At 33.7% G+C, this 21,218-nt stretch overlaps 1 protein-coding gene across 2 annotated transcripts in view; it reads left to right on the forward strand.

Annotated features, from left to right (window-relative positions):
* Positions 1–21,218, forward strand: part of CLINT1 (clathrin interactor 1) — a 59,031-nt gene that overhangs the window by 29,835 nt on the left and 7,978 nt on the right. For both annotated transcript variants that reach the window (XM_080805089.1, XM_080805088.1), the window contains exons 2-9: positions 2,686–2,790; positions 3,329–3,425; positions 4,844–4,952; positions 5,927–6,091; positions 8,949–9,126; positions 12,529–12,775; positions 13,575–13,644; positions 20,777–20,851. In XM_080805089.1, the coding sequence (XP_080661215.1) occupies positions 2,686–2,790; positions 3,329–3,425; positions 4,844–4,952; positions 5,927–6,091; positions 8,949–9,126; positions 12,529–12,775; positions 13,575–13,644; positions 20,777–20,851 (1,046 nt within the window). The remainder of the gene's footprint in view (positions 1–2,685; positions 2,791–3,328; positions 3,426–4,843; positions 4,953–5,926; positions 6,092–8,948; positions 9,127–12,528; positions 12,776–13,574; positions 13,645–20,776; positions 20,852–21,218) is intronic.

Consider the following 21,218-nt stretch of genomic DNA (forward strand, 5'->3'; position numbering starts at 1 on the left):
TGGAATTCATCAGATCTCATTTTAGAGTTCTTTGCAGTTTCTGAAAGCAGCAATTTCAGTAGAAAATGGCTTTCAAGTAGAGCCTGGTTTTCTTCATGGAAGTTGTGTTGCTTTGTTACTTTTTGTTATTGTTGCTGTATCTTTTTGTAGGTATACTTTGAAACTATAAGTGTTCTAATGCTGTTGTCATTTTACATAGTTCCCATTGTTTTTCAACCAAGGAAATAGGCGATTCTTAAATTATTGGCTCTCTGCCGCCTCTCCCTGTAAACACACAGCACTCAAACACACAGGCCTTCAGCTAAGAATCTTGTGAAGGGTTAGAGAAACAGGACCTTTCTCATTTGACCCATGGGCTTTTGTAGCTTGAACAAGGAAAGTAGTGTTCTGAAAGCTACAACATTTATGAAGGTTCTAGTAAAAATATTTCATGTGTATGGAGTAGAGATTAACTCCTTTCATCTTGTTCTCTAGCAAATTAAACAATGCAAACAGATTTTAAGTGCATTCTTGGTAATGAAATGCTTGGGTGAATTATAATCCTAATTGCTATTGTTCATTCCCACAGCTGCATGTTGACACTTAAAACTGCCTAAGCCATGCATTCTTCAGCCACTAGGATAAACAGAAGCATTTTGAAATCCATCATTTTATGGCATCTTGAATTAGAAATCTGTCATTGGCTGCCTTGTTTTTATTTTGTTTCCATTGTTGAAGAAATTAGGAAAAAATGTTACTCCTTTGTATTTATACACAAAATTATTGTCAATAGAATCATTATTGGGTTTTTATGAACATTAATTAATAGTCTTAATTTTTAAAGGAGGCAGTGGAATTTATGTTGCAGGGAAACAATTTCTATTTATGTTATCAAACTAGTTGATATTTTAGGAGCCAGCTTTCTCCAAAATTTGAAAGAAAGTAATAGGATTTCACTTTTCCTCCGTAGTAGAACAGTCTTCTGAATGTAAATCTAGAAGCTACATTTATTCTGTGATTTGGCAGGTCATATTTATATGTGTAATTGTTCCTTTCAGATTTGACCCCGAACCATTGATTAGTCTTTTTCTTTGAAGGTAAAGAAGGAGAACTATTTGCAGTGAATTTAAAACTTATATTTCCTTATATTTGAGAAACAGGTTGAATACCAATTATAGCCGAACCTTCCTTACTTGAAAAAAAAAAAAATAGAACCTTTTGATAACTGAAAAGCCATATAGCAAGAGTGGGGTATATGGAAGTAATAGTGGACAAATATTGTTTTTTTCTGTTTCTGAGGCTTAATTTTAAGTGGAAGATTTGAATGACCAAATCCATAGGCATCTATTAGAACAAGTGCTGGGTAATAGTTGTAGCTTTAGATTTCAGTTGGATACTACTACAAGTCACATTTTCACAGTATTTCTTTATTTCTTAGAATGACTAAATTCTTAAATCCATTTGAGTATGGAAATTCTGTTTTAATAACCAAACTTTTTGCCATCTTGTATCTTAATTTTAAGGTACCTATTCAAAGTTCATTCTTTCTTATGAAAATATTGCTTAATATTTTTAAATTCTCTTAATAGATGATTATTATCTGTAATAATAATAGCAGCTAACCTGTATTGAGCAATATCTGTGAGTCAGACACTGTGCTAATAGATACCATTTGAAGTGCTACCCTTTGAGGTAGTGTTCTTCTTACTTACTCCCATTTTGCGCTTGAGGAAACTGAAATTAAGGCAATTAGAATAATTTTGCCAAAAGTCACAGAGTAATTGAGTCAGAGCTTTCTGACTACTAGAACCCATGTTCTTCATCTTTTTTTTTTTTTTTTTTTTTTAAGATTTTATTTATTTGACAGAGACACAGCAAGAAAGGAAACACAAGCAGGGGGAGTGGGAGAGGGAGAAGCAGGCTTCCCGCTGAGCCGGGCCCAACGTGGGGCTCAATCCCAGGATTCTGGGATCATGACCTTAGCCAAAGGCAGACGCTTAACGACTGAGCCACCCAGGCACCTCTAGAACCGATGTTCTTGACACTGCTGAAGTTTTTTGTTTTTTTTTTTGATACTGCTGAAGTCTTACGTGAAAGTTAAATATGTTGTCATACAAGTTCTTGATGAAGTATTATGTAGCCATCAAAAGTGAGGCTTATGGTGACTAGTGACATAGAAAACATACACATGAAAAAAGACCAAGGGATTACAGTTAAATATTCATAGCAATTCTAAATATTTTTAGTGTTATCTTTGGTTTGCCATTGCCTTTTTTTTTAATGCAATATAAATAATCTTCTCTTACATAATTTTGCTAATTTACAGAAAATCTGTAAGGAAACAAGAGTGCATGTAAACCAGATCTGGTCAGAAAACTAATAACTTAGTTTTATAATAGACTCTAGCATGTTCAGTTTTCTTTTTAATTTGACCCAAAACCATTTTTTACTGGACTTACGCCAGCTCTAATGTAATCTCTCATCTGTATTCTGGAAGGCTAATGGAATAGTAAAATTTTCTTAAATACAACTTAAATGTGTTACATAGTGTCCTTGAAGTAGCTTATGCACAAAAGATGTTTTCTTTCCCACCCTGTAGAGGTATCTCATTAGGACACCCACTAGTGTCATTATTAAGTTTTCATGTGTTTCTCAGTTTTGATGCTAATCTTTGTGTGTATGTGCGTGCATTTTTTTTCTCTGCAGCACCAATGTGGTTATGAATTATTCAGAGATCGAGTCTAAGGTTCGAGAAGCAACGAATGACGATCCTTGGGGACCTTCTGGGCAACTCATGGGAGAGATTGCCAAGTAAGTGATAATTTGACTCAGCAGTGCAGAAAGAATCCAACTATCTTTACACAGAAATACAAAATTTGCTTTCAGTTTTAAACAGTTTAGCTGCCAGATACAAATTTTGCACAATCATCCAGATATTGAGAAAGTTTTATACAGAATCCATTTCCCTTTAAAAATGAGCTCAAAAAGTAAAAATTTCTCATCAGTGAAGTTTAGAAGACTTACCGTGGCTTTTCATAAAATTTTGACAAATATGTATAAAATAACTTGAAATAAAGTTAGGAAAATTTTTTTGATGAGCATCTTGACCACTATCCTGGTAAGTAAAGGGCTTGTAAAAGATGATATTAATTACTGGGGTTTTCACGTGTGCTACATATTATACAAACTATGAGAAAAATATTTTAATGGAAGCATATCTAAATTTTTTGAATTAAGCTTACTAAATTTTTTAAGCTCTTTGGGAAGACACAGTAACTTAGAACAATCCTGCCATCTACTGTTAAAATTAATATATTGCAAAGTCTTGAGGAAAGTTATTCTTTTTCAGGGCTACATTTATGTATGAACAATTTCCAGAACTTATGAACATGCTTTGGTCACGAATGTTAAAAGATAACAAAAAAAATTGGAGAAGAGTTTACAAGGTATGGACATCAGTTTTTATTATTTGACATGTTGAAAACAAACACTTGAAATTTTAAGGTATAGATACATAAGTGATTACTAAAGACATTAAATCCTAAAACAGAATGTTCTTAAACACGTGAAAGAAGATTCGCTATGTGTGTTGTTTTCAATTAACCATAAACAACTATTCTGAATGTTAAATGCTTAAAATTAAGATTTATAAATATTTCCATTTTATTAATTTTTTTCTACTGGAAATAATTTGTGCATATCAAAAGTAATAAATCTACAGATGCATATGTATTTAGTGGATGAGTGATTAAGATGAAAACCACAGTCTAATATAAATACGGTTTCTCATCTCTACATCAAAATTCGCCTGATTTACAATATTAACATAATACTCTACACGAGCAATATGTTAGTTTAAAATGTAATTAGAAATTGTAAAACATTAAAATTCTAGCATTTTAAATTTCAAATATGTGCTTTTTATCAGATTCTTTTCATGTAGTCCTAATTTTATCCATGTGGAGTTCTACAGATTGTCATCTGTTTTCCAAACCCACCATATTTTCTTGCTACTCAGAATAAGTTTTTCTTTGCTTTCAAAATGGCATATAATATTTGTATTTAAAACTTTAAAAGCAGTATGTTGGCTTTCAGGATTGAAGAGCAGTACTTCATTTAGTTCCATGTTTTTGATGTTATTTCTAAAAACATTCACTGTCATTCTCTCAGCTTGTATAATATTTGTGATGAAATAGTTGATATTTCTTTATGTCAGGGTTTGTTCCAAGCAAAGTTAAGTTCACAATACATAATTCAGTGAATTTTAGTGTATCCACAAAGTTGTGCAGCAGTTACTACTGACTACAATCAGAATATTTTCATCACCCCAAAAAGAAGCCCCATAAAATGTTTTTTTCTCTTACTTGTTGGCAGCCAGTTCTTGAAACAAAAGCCACATCATTAACTTCAAAATGTAATTTAATCTGGGGAAAATGCTGTGGGATCATATAATTACCAAATAATTGTTCTCTTTAAATTGATATTTCGAACAACTCACAGTTCTGTATTGCCCAGGTGAAAACTAAAAATTGAGCCACTTTCTAAAAGCTTAGTGTTCATTTGTATGATACATCAGGTATTTCTTAACATTGGAGAGCTATTTTTTTTAAATCTTTTGATGCATGGTGTCCAGTGGACAGTTTGTAATTACTTACTGTGGTTATAAAAGGAATTTCAAATTGGTGATGTAAGTTTTAGACTACGTATTTAAAGTCCAGTGTCAGTTAAAGAAACTCTCCCTGCCTCCCACTTACCCCCACAAAGATTATTTATTTGCTGATGCTGAAATTATTTTTTTAACCATTTACCAAAGCTCTATCAGAATTTATTTTGTTAAATCATTTGGTGCTTTGTATTTTTACAGTCATTGCTGCTTCTAGCTTACCTCATAAGGAATGGATCAGAGCGTGTTGTTACAAGTGCCAGAGAACACATTTATGATTTGCGATCCCTGGAAAATTACCACTTTGTAGGTGAGCAATAGAAAAACCTTATAAGCAAATTAAAACAGTAGTTGGAGTTGTCAGTCACCTGAACCAGCTTAGAAGCTTCTCCGCTCTAATTAGAATGTGACTATTGCTGGTTGTGTGACGAGTGCAGAATCCAAGACGTGGGGCCCTAGAGTATTAATTAGTGAAGACAAGAACTTGCAGAAAAGACTGGCTAATAACAACAGAACCAACACAACATGAGTGTTCGGGTTTATATTAAAATATGCACTGGAGACTGGTCCCCTGTGGTGTCCATAAAGGAATAGCTTTAATCATATGGGAAGAAAAGGTTAGAGCTCCAAAACACACACATCTGTTTGAAGCTGGGGTTTTTTTTTTTTTTTTTCCCTCCCACCAAATAATATTTACTGTGCAAAGGCAGCAAGGCCAGAGTGTGTTTTGAATGTGAACGAGGATACAGAATAAACCACATTTCATTTTGTAGTGTACCCCAGTTGAAAGCACTTTAAAAATTCAGTTTTTTAGCCACACTAAATTCTGGTAATTATTATTTCCAAACTTGTATTGGGGAAACCGGAGCATTTGAGTACATTTTAGTCATTAAAATGTTAAAAGTGGATCTTTTGTTGTGGTGGTGGTGGTGGTTAAAATACTGTAGGGAAAGAAAACATTTATGGATATAAGTCTTTTTCATATGGCCATCATTAGTAATGCTTTTTAATAGATCTTTCATTGATATTGTGTAGCACTGGTATCTATAATCCTTGTAAATTCATCTTTACATGCTTTTATAAGCCAGAATTGCTTCTTGAGACTTAGAATTTGCTGATGAGAAAATGACAAAATTCCATAGCACTATTTGCCTTTTTGTTAATTTTAAATATTGAAGTTGGCTTTTTTATGTTGAAATTTTCATGTCTGTTTTTTGTGTTAAAGGGTTTGATACTTATTAATTGAATTCTTAAGGTTTTGTTTCTCCCTTACCATCCTCACAGATGAGCATGGCAAGGATCAAGGTATAAATATTCGCCAGAAGGTGAAAGAATTGGTTGAATTTGCCCAGGATGACGACAGGCTTCGTGAGGAGCGAAAGAAAGCAAAGAAGAACAAAGACAAATATGTTGGGGTTTCCTCAGACAGTGTTGGAGGATTCAGATACAGTAAGTATCAAAGACAAACTGACACCTACGCTTTTGTTTAGTTTCCTTCTGTGTATTTTAAGAATCACGGAAATACAAAAGACCAAAATCTCCCCCCACCCCGCACCCCCTGCCCCCACCGCTGAAATAGAATACTAATGTATCTGAAGTACTCATTTTGGTTTCTATTATATGGATATTAGGAATCTTCTTTTCTTTTCTTTCTTTCTTTTTTTTTTTTTTTTTACTTTTGGGGGTTCAAGAATACGATTTTAACCATTAGTTGTTAATCAAATGACTATAAACTTTTTAAATTGACACACAGAGAATAAAACAGATATATACCCTTTCCTCTTGGAATTACCGTTTTTAAAAAGAAAAAAGCATTTCCCTTCCTCACCATCTAAAGCATAAAAATACAAAGTTTGAAGAGATTTGAACAAATCAGCTCTATTTGGGGCCAAAAACAGGTAAGCTTCCTATAAGTTAGTTTTGCGTCAGTCTCTTCCCTTAAGTAAACAGTACTTTAATTTGACGTAGAAAAAGGAGACTAACAATACAATCAGTTTTTCACCTAGGCCTATCACTTTATTCCTAACACATTTAAGAACAGCTAGAACATTGATTGCTCATGTTTACTTTTAATATACTAATACAGTTTCCCCAAAATAGATCACTAGGTACTTGAAACAGGCACAGAAAATAACTCTCTGTTACAACATGTTGCTTTGGATTCATTCTGTCTTCTGTAAGCTCTGACCATCCCTTGGTCATTTTGTGTGTACGCAGACAGGCTAGTGCTGTATGTACTTAGCCACAGATTGGGACTTCCCAGTTCCCCCCACCCATATCTCAGTTTTTTAAAATATTTGGATTACACTGGCCTCTCAGAACTCCCGCATTGGAACCATGTAAAAATTTTCTATTTCTTATCTTGTGATTATCTAAAAAAAAAAATCTTTGTTCCTTTGCTTTTTTGCTTCCTTGCTCTCAAAGATAAAAAATTATACTTAATTATTAAAGGATGTTTTTAACAGGAGAATTCCTTTTATGACTAAGCATCACAAAAAGATCTTTAATTGGGCAACAGTATTTCTCTTAAATCATTTGTATATGTTTTGGAGTTTTTGTTTGTTTAGTGGAGTAACAAGTTTTTGGATTATTCACCTAAGTAGTTATTTTGTTCTTTAGCTTTTTCAAAGTAGTTATAGAGCAATTTAATGTGTTTTTGAGGAGAAATTGCTATTTGCAACTCATTTCCTCATTGTACTTGTTTGTGACCCTCTTTTTATCAACACAATATGTAATTAGATAAATTTATAAAATTGAATAAGTTCTCAGACTCAGTCACTGTGAACTAATTACAACATCTGCCTTAGAGGGAGAGTTGAACATCTTATGTATTTGTATCGCATCCTTTTAAAATTATTTGTGATGTTATATTTATTGATCAAAGACTTAATTAATCAACTTTAGCTGTTTTGTGTCTTTTCATTTTGACCTTAGATGGTGTCTTGCCAATAATCCACTATCTTTGACACTCATTTAGTAGGATATCCATTACATTAATCAGTTTTGTTTTCATCTGCTTTCATTTTTCCTATAAATTTGTCTTTTCAAAATCTAGTTTATCACATTTTCATTGAAATGTATGTTCAACTTATTGGAAAATCACTCATTTTTATAAAGCCATCTGGTTAAAATTCTGTCAAATTCTCTTTAAGTTGGTGGTCACTTTCAGATCTAGTGGACGTATTTTAAGATCCTTTTACAAAAATTTTGGCTTTGCAGTTTTAGCAGACAGTTCTGCAAAATGGTGTTCAATCTCCAAAGGGCTTTTTTGCCACCAGAACTTGGTCACAAAAGTTGTAGCACAAAGGCTCAGCCAGCCACCTTTTAATTATTTTGTTATTTCTCATTGCATTTTCCCTTTTCTCTCCAGCCTGCCTTAGTTTTCATTGTTTTCTTCTTTTTAACCTCATCTGATTTCTCTGTACCTTCTACTCTTGTCTTTTTGGTTGAGTTTGGATGTGGAAATGGAGAGGTTCTTTTTAGTGCTTAGAATCCCTCTCATTTAGGCCACCAAGGTCAGGGTCTAAAACAAATTTTGACATTTGGGGGTTTTTGTTTATTGCCATGATCTATTCTTTTCATTCTCAGATTCACACAGAGTCTCCCTAGGTTTTGCCATCCCAGCATATGTTTAGACTTGGTGTTTTAATAGATCATCACTGTTCTGAATTGCTTGAGCATATTTCATGATTCTAGTCTGTGTAGTTCTGGGAATATTCTTCTTTTTTTATAATAATTAAAAGATGTTTTCCCATGCTGTGAAATCCATTGAATTATTTTTCTAGTTTGACACTTAAAGAATGACAGTTATTTTCAGCATATTTACAGCATACCAGGATGTATAGCATTCAGAGTGCTGTCACCTATAGTTGGTGTTTTTTTAAGAGACTAATGCTGTCCAGTACTTTTCTAATAATTGAAGAACTGTTGAGACAAGAATGAAATACAGTGCATTGTGTGACTTTTATAAAAACAAAAATATTCCCATTTCTCTTTGGCTTATATAGCCTGTGTTGGTTTTTGTGTTTCCCTCTGCTCTTTTAAGAACTTCCTTATATGCTGTGCTGTGCATTAAGGTGGTGTAAGTTTTCATAAACAGAAGCTTTTGAATCCGCACTCCTGCCACTTACTGACTGGTACTACATGGTGTGCCTTGCTGTAATTGTGCTGATCCAGCACTGTACGAGCGCTCTGTTTTCCTTTGAAAACTATTTTATTATGAGGAAAAGCTTCAGAAATAAGGACTATAGACACCTTTTGAATTTAATGGCCTTAGAGTTGCTTTTCTTTTTAATGCTTTATATAGGTGAAAGATATGATCCTGAACCCAAATCAAAATGGGATGAAGAGTGGGATAAAAACAAGAGTGCTTTTCCATTCAGTGATAAATTGGGTGAACTGAGTGATAAAATTGGAAGCACAATTGATGACACCATCAGCAAGTTCCGGAGGAAAGACAGAGAAGACTCTCCAGAAAGATGCAGGTATTAACACTTTGCTTCCTGGGTCTCTTGGAAAGGATGCTACACTCCACATATAAAGCTGGGTTTTTGTTTATCTGAAGTTCAGATTTTCTTTTTTTTTTTTTTTAATAGATTTTCTTTTTTTAGAGCAGTTTTAGGGTCACAGAAAAATTGTACATAAAGTAACAGAGTTGCCATGTTAACCCCCCATCGTGAGCATGGGTATATATGTACACACGCATGCATGCGCGCACACACACACACAGATACATTTCTCCGGTTACTAACATCATGCGTTAGTGTGGTACATTTATTAACAGTTGAAAGCCAATATTGACCTACTGTTCTTAACTAAAATCTGTTACTTGCATTAGGGTTCACTGTGTTGTGCAGTTGAGGAATGCATAATATCCACCATTATAGAATCATACAGAATAGTTGCACTGCCCTAAAAATGCCCTGTATAAAAATACAGAATGATTCATGAATTTGCATGTCACTCCTGCACAGGGGCCATGCTAATCTCTGTATTACTCTAGTTGTAATGCATCTGCTGCTGATGTGAACACTCTGCAGCTATTTTTAAGATGCTAGGTCAAACATTGTTTGTAATTAGTATAGATACACTTTCCATGTTGTCTGTGTCCATTTATTTCTAAAGTTGACTACATTTTTTGTGTTTTTATTCAGATTATTGGGGGAAAAAAATTTCCCAGTAAGAACTTTCGTGGCTCATTTTGCATTTGGGCAACAGATCAGCCAGCCATCTAAGTTATTGCTGAGGAATATTGGAGTTTGTTAATAATAAACTTAAATAAGTTTAAACAAAAGTTAAAGTGTTTGAAATTTAACTCTTTCTATGACATTTTATTATGATTTCATGCCAGTGTTACAGGAAAAAGAAATCCAGATGAACTTTTAAGGTAAAATGTTTTCAAGTGTAGATCTACATTTTCATAAACTGTATTTTCTAGTGTTAGGGAATTTGTATTTCATTTTATGTAGAACAATACTTTGAACTTCTCAGCATTCACTTTTTGTTCTTACCTACCAATGTAGCTATATAAAAGTTAAAAGGGTAATATATATATAAGCACTTCATTTGCAAGGCAAGTTTTACAAGTTCTTTGTCATTTGTGCTTCAGAGTATTTCTCTTGGATAGGCTGAATCAAGGATTTACCGTTATTTTTTAGAAGTAAAACCTAATGCCTAATCAGGCTGTGTGGAACTTTCCTAAAGTAACAGTTAGTGATGGAGCTGTTTCTTCAAGGGAGTTCTTGTAATAAGTACCATCTCTCTCTCTCTCTCTCTCTCTCTCTCTCTTTTTTTCCCTTAAAAAAAAAATCTTAATAGTTCAGATTTAGGGGTCACTAAAAAGAAATAAAAATAAAAATATAATTGGAAATTTAAAATATTTGTTCGGTGCCCTTGGTATGTTTCTGTATTAAATTTCTCAAATGCCTTCTTCAAAGACTTTTCCTGGAGTATAATCTTCGAAGAGCCAGAATTTACTTTTCATACTTTGAATATATCTATTTTACAACTACATTTTTAGCTCTTCTATACTGAAGAGTATGTATGTTATAATAATAAATGCTAAACTTGGGAAACCGTGCCTACTCAAATATTCTGTGAATATTCTATTTTTTCTCTTATTATTGTTCTCATGGCCTGTGTGTTTGTGTTTTTAGTTTGGTTTAGAAAACATAGTGGCCATATAATGTGTTGCTATTTCCTGAAGAAATGTGGAAATCAGGTAGGTAGGCTGGTTAGAGATCTATGTGCATTCTCGTGTTGTTGCTTTACCCGACCACCCTCAATTTTTCTTTTTTTTTTTTCTGTTTCCTGCTTAATTTTTTTTTTTTAAATGTTACCTCTACAACAGGTTCTTCTAGTTCCTAAATCTTTTATATAGAGTATTTGGGTTTAAAAGAGTAAAAATATAGAGTGTATTATTCATCATAGTAACTGAAGAGCACACCAGGGGACTTTATATCTTCGAATATTTGTGAAAGAAGAGTAGACTTTTAGACAAAGTTGTGTGTGACCTCTGGCATGTTATCAAAATGTCAGACTTATTATTAGTTCATTATTAGATTCAGGAATTCTTGAACACTGATCAGATATGAAGCTTCCATTTCATTATGTGCCAGTCAGTTTTATAGTCTCATCATATAAAGAAATTACTGATACTAAATTGGACATCAGAAAGGTAAGAAATTCTAGTTTTACTTACAGGGCTGATGGTGGGAATCTTTAGGTCATCTGTTGCTAAAAAATTGATGTGAGATAAGGGCTTTTGAACACTTAATCAAAACTTGTGGATTCCCTAAAATGCTTATAGATAAGAATGCATTTAACCCTTTTGCTGTATCTGAGAATCTCTTCTTGATCCTTGAATTATAGAGGTTCCAAATTGATTTATCTTTAAGTAGAATGGCTTTAGATTTGTTCGAGATGAATTAGTATAATTTTAAGTGTTTTATTTCAGAATATTTATATATTAAACCATCTACTCTAAAATTAAATAATATAGGTAATGGAACATATTTCAGGTAATTTCTGTCTTGCTAGCACCAGAAAAAAGCCTCAATGCTTTATTACTGAAGAACAAATTAGTGCTTATGTTTTAAATTCATGGCATATGAAAAACCCAGTTTTTTTTATTATTACGTATGTTTTTCTTTTGCCCCATTAAAAAAGAGAATTGTTTTGCGTATGCCTAAAAAGGAATTACTTCAAAACATTTTAAATATACTTGTTTCCTATAAAGCAATTTTCATAGTAAGGTAAAAGTTTATTCTCCTTATACTAAGTAAAATAGAGCACTGTTGTTGTAAAGTGCCATACTTCATATTTTTTTGCATTTACAGGTGAACATTTAATCATTTGAATTTAGTTGGGATAGTGTTGAAAATGTGTCCACTGAAATTGTAATATTTTATTTTATGTTTATATGAGTGTATGAGTCAGTGACAGAATTGTTACTTAAATGGGACTGTAGTTTGCACACCACCCATTTCAAGAAAATGGTCATCAAATGCAGATGTTTGAGCTCACAGGATCTCATCAGTTGATTCTGATATGATAATACTACCATTTTATTTTTTAATTAAGCTTTAAATCTATAACAAACACTTGAATTACTTCAGACTTTATTTGTACACATTTATGTAAATATGTTTTTGTAGCAGTGTTTTAGACTTACCTAGGGAATTGACCGGGATCCCATTTCCCCTCCCCAACACATACATATCATTATTCAGATAGCTTAGATAACATTCTGTTGATCCCTGTCAAATAGTCAGGGTATGGAATTTTGGAGGTACTGCTTTTGAAATTCTTTAGCTCAAATCACTGAGGGCTCCATTTTAAAATAATCCCTAGTCTTATTATTTTGCTTCATTTTTAATATCTTTTAGCGACAGTGATGAGGAAAAGAAAGCAAGAAGAGGCAGATCTCCCAAAGGTGAATTCAAAGATGAAGAGGAGACTGTGACGACAAAGCATATCCATATCACACAGGCCACAGAGACCACCACAACCAGACACAAGCGCACAGCAAATCCTTCTAAAACCATTGATCTTGGAGCAGCAGCACATTACACAGGGGACAAAGCAAGTCCAGATCAGAATGCTTCCACTCATACACCTCAGTCTTCACTTAAGGTGGGAAAGGCTTGAGTTTACACACTATATACAGTTTCGTTCTTATAGGTTACTTCTAGAATTACTGCATTAATAGGGTTTGGCATTCCTAGGCAATCATATTAATTATAGATCGTCTGGGCTATATTACTCAGAGTCAATAATAAGAAATCTCTTTGGGGGAAGAAACCTGTCCAATTGCTGCATGATTGTGTATGCACTTCCTATGAAAGTAGAAGTGACACTTCGGGTTCATTTGGGAAGGGTGGCAAGTCAGAATTTAGTGCATTTGTTTCCTTCTAGACACCATCACTGGTTGCCAAACACAATTGAGATTTACTAAGGAAAACAGGAGTATTTAGAAGTTGCAAGAAATGACAGAAGAGGACCAACTACATATATAGGGGAAATAGTCTCATTTTATATTCCCTTATGAAGGGAGGCTTATTTGCCTCTTTACTGATCAGTGGCAACACTGCTTTCTCCTGCCTTCATCATTTGTTTTTTTATTCACCCACAGAAATGAAATCCACCTACTAGATACCTGGCCACAAGCTAGTGTCTTGGCAGTCTCCCCACTTGTGTTTACCCACTTTGTGTCTTCGCATCAGAAATAGCAAGGGGAAAACATTTTTCTTATGTATCCTGCAGATTGTAGTTAACTCTAAAAAGAAAGTTAGTTTTTCAGAAAACTAAATGTACCTGTAGGATGTTACAGTTATTTGTATATAAGTTGAGAATCAGAGATGACTAGAGCAGGTTTATGAAAATAGTAGAAATTTGTTTTCCAAGCTTTGTTAAGTTGTGTGTGTGTTTTCAGACTTCAGTGCCTAGCAGCAAGTCATCTGGTGACCTTGTTGATCTATTTGATGGCACCAGCCAATCGACAGGTAAGCTTCCACATTGGCTTTTTTCTTTTCAGTAACCTTTGATTTCAGAGTAGTTTTTCAAATGCCAAATAAAGGATAGAATGAAAAATAAATTTTTTTGCATTGGGTTTATTTTTAATATATTAATGAGCCTTGACCATTATTTGGGAAAATGATTTAATTGCCTCAGGTAAAGAGGAGTGCTTAAATATTTGACCAATAATTCAGTATTATCTCTCTGTCTCCTTAATTTCTTAATGCTGAATTGGGTTCCTTTGCTTTCTCTATAAGCAAAATGTACTGCTCTGCCCATTTCATTGCCTTTCCTTAAATCTTAATTCTGGCTCTCAGCATTAGCTATAGTAGCATTCATTTAAACTTTTTACTCAATTATTCAACAAGTATTTATTGAACCAGACACTGGTCTGCGTGCTTGAGGTATAGTGCTTAGTGAAACAAAGTTCTTGCCCTCATGGGAAGGTCAGGTGGAAGAAGTAGTCATTAATCAATGAGTCACAAATAGTTACCTAGTTATAAACATGATGAGAGCTTTGGAGGAAAGGGGAATTCTGTGAAAGTACATAACCACCTACTTGACATATTTTAAGGAGGCCGTAGCAAAACAGTAGTCTCTTTACCAAGATTTTCTTTGAGATAGGATTAATCATTTCTTCGGTTAGACTTTCAGTAAATGCCAGATTTGATTTGAGTAATTGTATATTGGTTTCTTTTTCCCCCCCAAGAAAATTGGCATTTTAGGTTGCATTTGATGATTATGGAATTCTAATAAAGTCCTATGCTACAAGTCAAAACACCTTAAGAAATACAACTTCAGTTTAAAGATGATCTTTCCCAACCTGTTTAAAGTTTATTTCACATTAAAATGTAGATGGTAAGATTACTATATAATATGCAAAGTAAATCTCTTGTTCCTCGATGTATGTAGTGATTTTTCAAGTGAATTGTTTTAAAATTCACATTAGTGCTTAAATGGAAGTCTGTGATAGAAAGTACTTTCATTGATAGTATAGTACATGTAATTAATAGAAAATTTTTTTTTAAAGATTTTTATATATTTATTTGACAGACAGATATCACAAGTAGGCAGAGTGGCAGGCAGAGAAAGAGGAGGAAGCAGGCTCCCCGCTGAGCAGAGAGACCGATGCGGGGCTCGATCCCAGGACCCTGAGATCATGACCCAAGCTGAAGGCAGAGGCTTTAACCCACTGAGCCAGCCTGGCACCCCAATAGAAAATCTTCTGGTATTTTCTCCTTCTCCTTGCCCACTATCATAAAATTCTTGGATTGGGATTGAACTTCATGGGGCATCTGGTTCAACCAAGTTTCTGAGCTTCTTCAGTTCCTGTTCCCTTTTTTCTATAACTCTTAAATATCCCTAAAATATTTTGTGAACTCCATTGAACTCTCATGCCCTAGATTACGAAAAACTACATCAGTTGTTTAACAGTTTATGTGGTGTCTTTTTGTATGTTTAAAATCGGGGCGTTTGCGTGGCCCGTCGGTTAGGTGTCTGCCTTCAGCTCAGGATCCTGGGATTAAGCCCCACATGTGGGGCTCCTTGCTCTGCAGGGAGCCTGCTTCTCCCTCTCCCTCTGCCTGCTGCTCCCCCTGGTTGTGCTCTCTCTGTGTCAAATAAATCTTCAAAAAAAAAATAAATAAAAATAAAATCTTAACTGTAGTGTTAACAGTTAGTGTGTAGTCATATAATAAGACATAGTGTCACAGAGTATCAACTATTTTGGACTTCCGGGCATGAAATATTAAGGAGCCCCTTTCATGCATCTGTGGAAAGTTTTAATGGAGCAATCAGAGGAGAATTAACTAGGAAGGTCAGATGAGTGATATAACTTTTTTCCTCAGTTATACCAAGATTACTCTGAACAGACAGCATTATTAAATCCCTACATGCTTCCTTTGCTTGGCAAGAAACCATTGAGAGCTTTTTCTTCTCCAGTGCAAACAGTAGATTGACTAATTAAATAGAAGTAGCAATTAATATTATTACAATAATTAAGACAGAGTCTGAAATCTTGGAAATTTCTTGCCTTGGCATTTGTTTTATCATAATATTCTCTAAAAACAAACTGAATATAGGTCTACATCAGAATTATTTTTTAAAGTTATCTTCTGCTTGAAACAGTATGCTTACCCAGTTTGTGTAGAACGCCCTTCAGTCAGTACATAAATTTTGTTTCCCAAATCTCTATTTAAATACTTTAGTAATCTATTTTAAATTGACTTGAGCAGTGGAAAAAATATTAGATTTTAATCTTCGCCACCTATATGTGAAAAAGTCGAAGAATCTACCATATTAGTGTTGCTACTTGGTATGACGTATGGGTGTCATTTACCAGATGTGCCTGTACTTACAATATTACCATCATGCAAGTAATATGGGCATGAACTGTAAACCTAAGCAGATACGGCAGCATCTGTACCTCTCACCAGATAAATACCTCCTCTGAGAATATGCTCAGATTTCCTTTCTTTTTTTTTTTTAAATGTTACTACATCCTTTTTGTTAACATCTTTAAGACTGTGTGTGGTAGTCATTGGAGAATATGTACCAAGTTTTAAAATAAACATGTGAAACCCATTCACCAAGAATCCATCACCACTGTGGTGATGTTCTTTTAAAAGCTATACTCTAAGGATATTCTGGTGGCTTTTACATACAGTACATTTCTAAGTGAACATTTAAAAAAATGAATTAACTTTTCAGTATTTAGAAAATAAGCCAGTTAAAACCAGAATCCCAAAAACATCCCATTTCATTTTCTACTGTATCTCACTTTTGTAAAAGTTCACATTGTCTCCTTTGTCCCTTTCTAATTAAGGAATTTAGGTCTTGATTGACCTACTATTCTTTAAGTTATCTCTAGTACAATAAATGAGGTTGAAGAGAAAATATGCCATAGTCAGTACAAATAGAGGGCCATTACATGTTTTGAATTCTTTTTCTTTTTTTTTTTTTTTTAAGTTTAAAATTGTTTTAAAGATCAAGGTATGTCAAATCCAAAATGTTGATTACATTTGTATTTGAACCTGTTGTCTTGTACCCAGTAATCACAAAAATTAGTTGAGGATATTTACATGAGTAAGAGCCACGTGGTTACATACTGAGTACACTGACTTATATGTTAGAATTTCCATGGGGTTGTCTCTAGTTTAAGCCAAGTTTACTAAAAATAAAATGTTTTAACATTTTCTCTTCACTCATTAAAAGTCACGCATGCTCATTTTAGAAATTTGATGGAAAACAAAGTGATTCACTCTGATTTAGATGCATAATTATTTGGGTTAATACTCTTTTAAGTACACTTTCTATATATTGAGTCTCAATATATTAAGCATTTATTAAATGGCAGATCTTTTTCAGACTTTTGATAAGGCTTTTACTTCACTGTGAACTGCTTTTCACCCACGTTCTCCTGACCATTTCCCTATGATTGTTGGTATTCTTTACAGACTGGTAATTGCTTTATATCTTAACATTGTATGGGTATGCTGTAATTTATTTAACCAGACAGTCTCTTATTTTTTGGGTATTAGGTTTTGTTTTTTTTTTTCCAAATTTTTCTTTTGGAAAAGTAGTGGAGTAGCATCTTTCAAAACCATCCAGTTTGGTAAGGAGAAAGTAGTATTTCATTTTATTTTGTATTTGTTTGATGTCTGAGTTTGCATACTTTCCTTGTTCTTATAGGCCAGTTGTTCCTTTGTCCATTTCTTTTAGTGGAGCTATTTATCCTTAGTGTTTTTTATGTAAGCTTCTTACATATGTATTAATCTTTGTCACATGTTTATAATTTTTTACTGCATTTTGTCAGTTCTTTTAATTTTAAATTTGCTAGAATTTTTCTTGCACAGTTCTTTATAATGTAATCTAGATTAAATTCTCTGTTGAAGAACTTTTCATTTGAAGCCTAAGCACTGTCTAGTTCAGCTATATTTTTCCTGTTCACAGTATTGCTTTGGAAAATACGTGTTCCCAGCTGGTGATTGTAAATAACCTCCTTGCTATCCTGAAAAGGCAGATGGAAATGGTTCATTTATAATGACAGCTCTCATGTGGCAATCTTGAAGGATAGGTCTTGTGAAATTTAGCAGTCTTCTACATGCAGCAATTTTTGGTACACTCTTATTTAAATTCCCTTAGATAGAAGTTATCTGGGAAAATGCTTCAGTATAGAAAATTTCTGTTGAATTTGAGGCACTGGTATGAATAACGTCACACATATAGATAAGGATAGTCCCTCCTAGGAGAGGGAAGCTTTTCCTAAAAGAAATAAAAGATTTTAAATTATTGAGATAGTTTGAGATCATTTTCAGATTGAAGATCACATTGTGTAAAACCCAAGGAGAAGCATAATCTGTGGCACTTCAGAAGGTTAGAGAAAACTTAAGTCCTTTTCGAGAAAAGGTAGCTTCTATTTGTAAAATACTTATGTGTGTTTCCATTCTTGCAGTATTCTTTAATTGGTTATGTTGAAATCAAACTTCTGTAGTGTGGGTGGAGAGGTACAATATTTGCTGTAGATAAATTATGAATACAATATAATTTCAGTTCAGATGTTAGAAGGTAAAGCAGTGGAATAACAAAGTAGGTAATTATCTGAAATACTAAATCAGGATATGACAAAAATAAAATATCTTACCTGGTTTGAAGTTATGATCCTATAGTATTCAAGTGCCTTTTTCTACATAGGCACTTTAACCCAGACTGGATAAGACTTGAAAATCTCTTAACTTGTTTAGCGTAATAAATTACATATTGATGTTTATTCGCTGCTGGATGAAGCAAATTAAAATAATCCCCAATTTTCAAATCCCTTAATGTTTTAGCAAATGATTTAACTGTCATTCTATTACCTAACATTATACTTTGATCAATATTTTTAACATGCAGGAACAATACAGAAGACAAATTTATGAATATAAAGCAGCAGCTCTTTGCAACATTCATTTCCTTGCTTGTTTTTATTAATACATGTGCTTGTTTATATATATTAAAGATATAGCTCATTGATCTTTTATGCCCCTCACCACATTTTATCAGATTATGTATCTTTAAAGAAGAGAAAAACAAATTGCTGTGATATCATCCTTTGGATAACTAGCCAGATGAGCTATAGTGTTGGTAGAAGTTGAGAATCTTGGCCTTGGTGGAAGTTAGGTTAGTTCATGGTGAGTGAGGATATATGAATATGTGCATCTGTAATGAGGTAAAGAAATGAGAAATCTGTTATGCTTGCTGATAGTTGACTACAGTAAATGTGCATTAAAAAGAAATACCAGGTACACATGTATCAGAAACTGATTTGTTCCTTTTATTACTGCTGGCCATTTATTAAGAAAGGAAGATGGTTCTAGTTTAATTAACCCAGTTGAGTGTAGCAGATGGGGCAGAATGTCTTGCAGCGATAAGACAATTCAGAAATGGCACCAGATGTTGGAATCTGTCCCTGGTGGTATTTGAGTGCAGCCCAGATGTTCCAGTCCCACCTGGCTAGTTTCTAAGCACTGCAGGCTAAGCAGCTGTGATGTAACCTATATAATGTTCGCATAACACTAAAAGCACCATAATTGAACTGCTGCTCTAAACTTCTAAGGTTGTGACTCTTAAGAGGTGAAATCTTTAAGGACAAAGAAAAATAAGGACAGCTATTTAAGGTTTCAGATCCTTTGGCTACTGCTATTTTGTTGATAACTGAATTGGACAGAAATGGAATATTAAAATTTAGTATAATATTGTTCAAATTGTAGGTAAAAGTAAATATTCTTATCCACATAGTGTTTACAGATAAAAATTTGTATGTGAATGTACTGTTTGTGCACAGAGATTGATTTGCAACCTTTGGATCTCACCCCTTTAAAAACACCAGTCTAGAAGTAGCAAAAAGCTGCTGTTTTTCCATGGATTAAAAGTATTTGCCTATTCATGGAGTAGATAATAGAAAACAAATAGTCCACTGAAGTCATTGCACTCATTTATTTCCTATGTAGATATTAAAACTGATTATTATGCAAATAAGCCTCAAAAATTTTTCCCTTGTTTAAAAAAAATTTCAAACCTACAGAAAATTTGCCACATTTTCTTCATCTCTCTCTCTCTAGGTCACTTATTTTTTTACTGCATACCATTTGTTTATTGTGTACCACTTGAGAGAAAATTGGAAATAGCCAGGATGTTTTGCCCCTAAAATAACTAAAGCATATATCTTAAAACAGGGAATTCTCCTCTATAATCACAATATAATTATCATACTTGAGAAATTTAACATTTAAACAGTATTGTCTAATATACAGACCATTTTCAGATTTCCTTGATGTCTCAATTATGTCATTTCAGGTTAGCACTTTTTAAAAAAATCCAGGATCCAATCAAGGATCATGTATTTCATTTACTTGTCATGTTTCTTTAGGCTCCTTTAATCTGTAGCAGTCCCAGTCTTCTTTGTCTTTTACAACGTTGACATTGTCTGAAGAGTCTTGAGAGTTGTTTTGCACAATGTCCCTCAATTTGTAATTTGTCTGATTCATTCCTCATGATTACATTCGGGTTAAATATTTTTGGCTGCTATTCTTAACACGGGTGATGATCTTCTTTCAGTCCCTTGCGTTAAAGTGCCCATGAATACTATTTTATCTGATTATTAGTGGCATTAAATTTGATCAGCTGTTTATGTCGATATCTCTTGAATTTCTCTATTGTAAAAGTAGCTCCATTCCTTTGTATTTATCAGGTAATCTGTGGGGTGATGTTTGGTGATTATGTGAATATTCCCTAGCAACATTTTACTCAGGTTTTAGCATCCACCAAAAGGTTCTTATAAAGAGCGTAATTGATTGGATAAACCACAGGTCCACGCTGTGTTCAGGCACTGTAACTGAAGGGTAACTAACCACAAATGTAGTGTCAATTACTTACAAGATAAAGAAGGTAAGAGTTTGTGGTAGCTTAAAAGGAGCACGGTGATGTGAAAACTTAGATCAGCAAGCTAGCTTCTGTGGTAGGTCTGGAGCCTCTAATATTAGGTAATTTTTAAGTGTGGTGCTAAAATGGCTTCCTGAAATTGATATCGGTTGTTCTGTGGCTTTAACAATTTAACTTTTCTTCATGCTTAATTTCTAGGAGGATCAGCTGATTTATTTGGAGGATTTGCTGACTTTGGCTCAACTGCTGCGTCAGGCAGTTTCCCTTCCCAAGGTATGATACAGTTTGGCCAGTAATTTAGGGGCAGTGAAAAGGTTATCAAGACCAAACAGTTCCCTCCTCCACCAAATAAGCTTCTTTTTGGTGTTTTACTCCTCATAGTATTTGTAAATCCTAAATTCTAAAGAATTTATTCACAAAGGTATTTTATTGGGTCAGTGTCTTAAATGTGCTAAATGAGTTAATTTAGTTATAAACTACTCAGGCAGGCACACCTAAATAAAATTGCCCTCATTTATAAGCAACTCTTATTTAGCTTTTTTTTTTTTTTTGGTGGGGGAGGGGTAGTGTGGTGGGGAGTGTGAATAAGTACAAAGTATAATCTCAGTTTAGCAGGAAGAATATTATGGTTTATGTTTAG

Source organism: Martes martes (assembly GCF_963455335.1).
Source record: "Martes martes genome assembly, chromosome: 5".
NCBI classification, from domain to species: Eukaryota; Metazoa; Chordata; class Mammalia; order Carnivora; family Mustelidae; genus Martes; species Martes martes.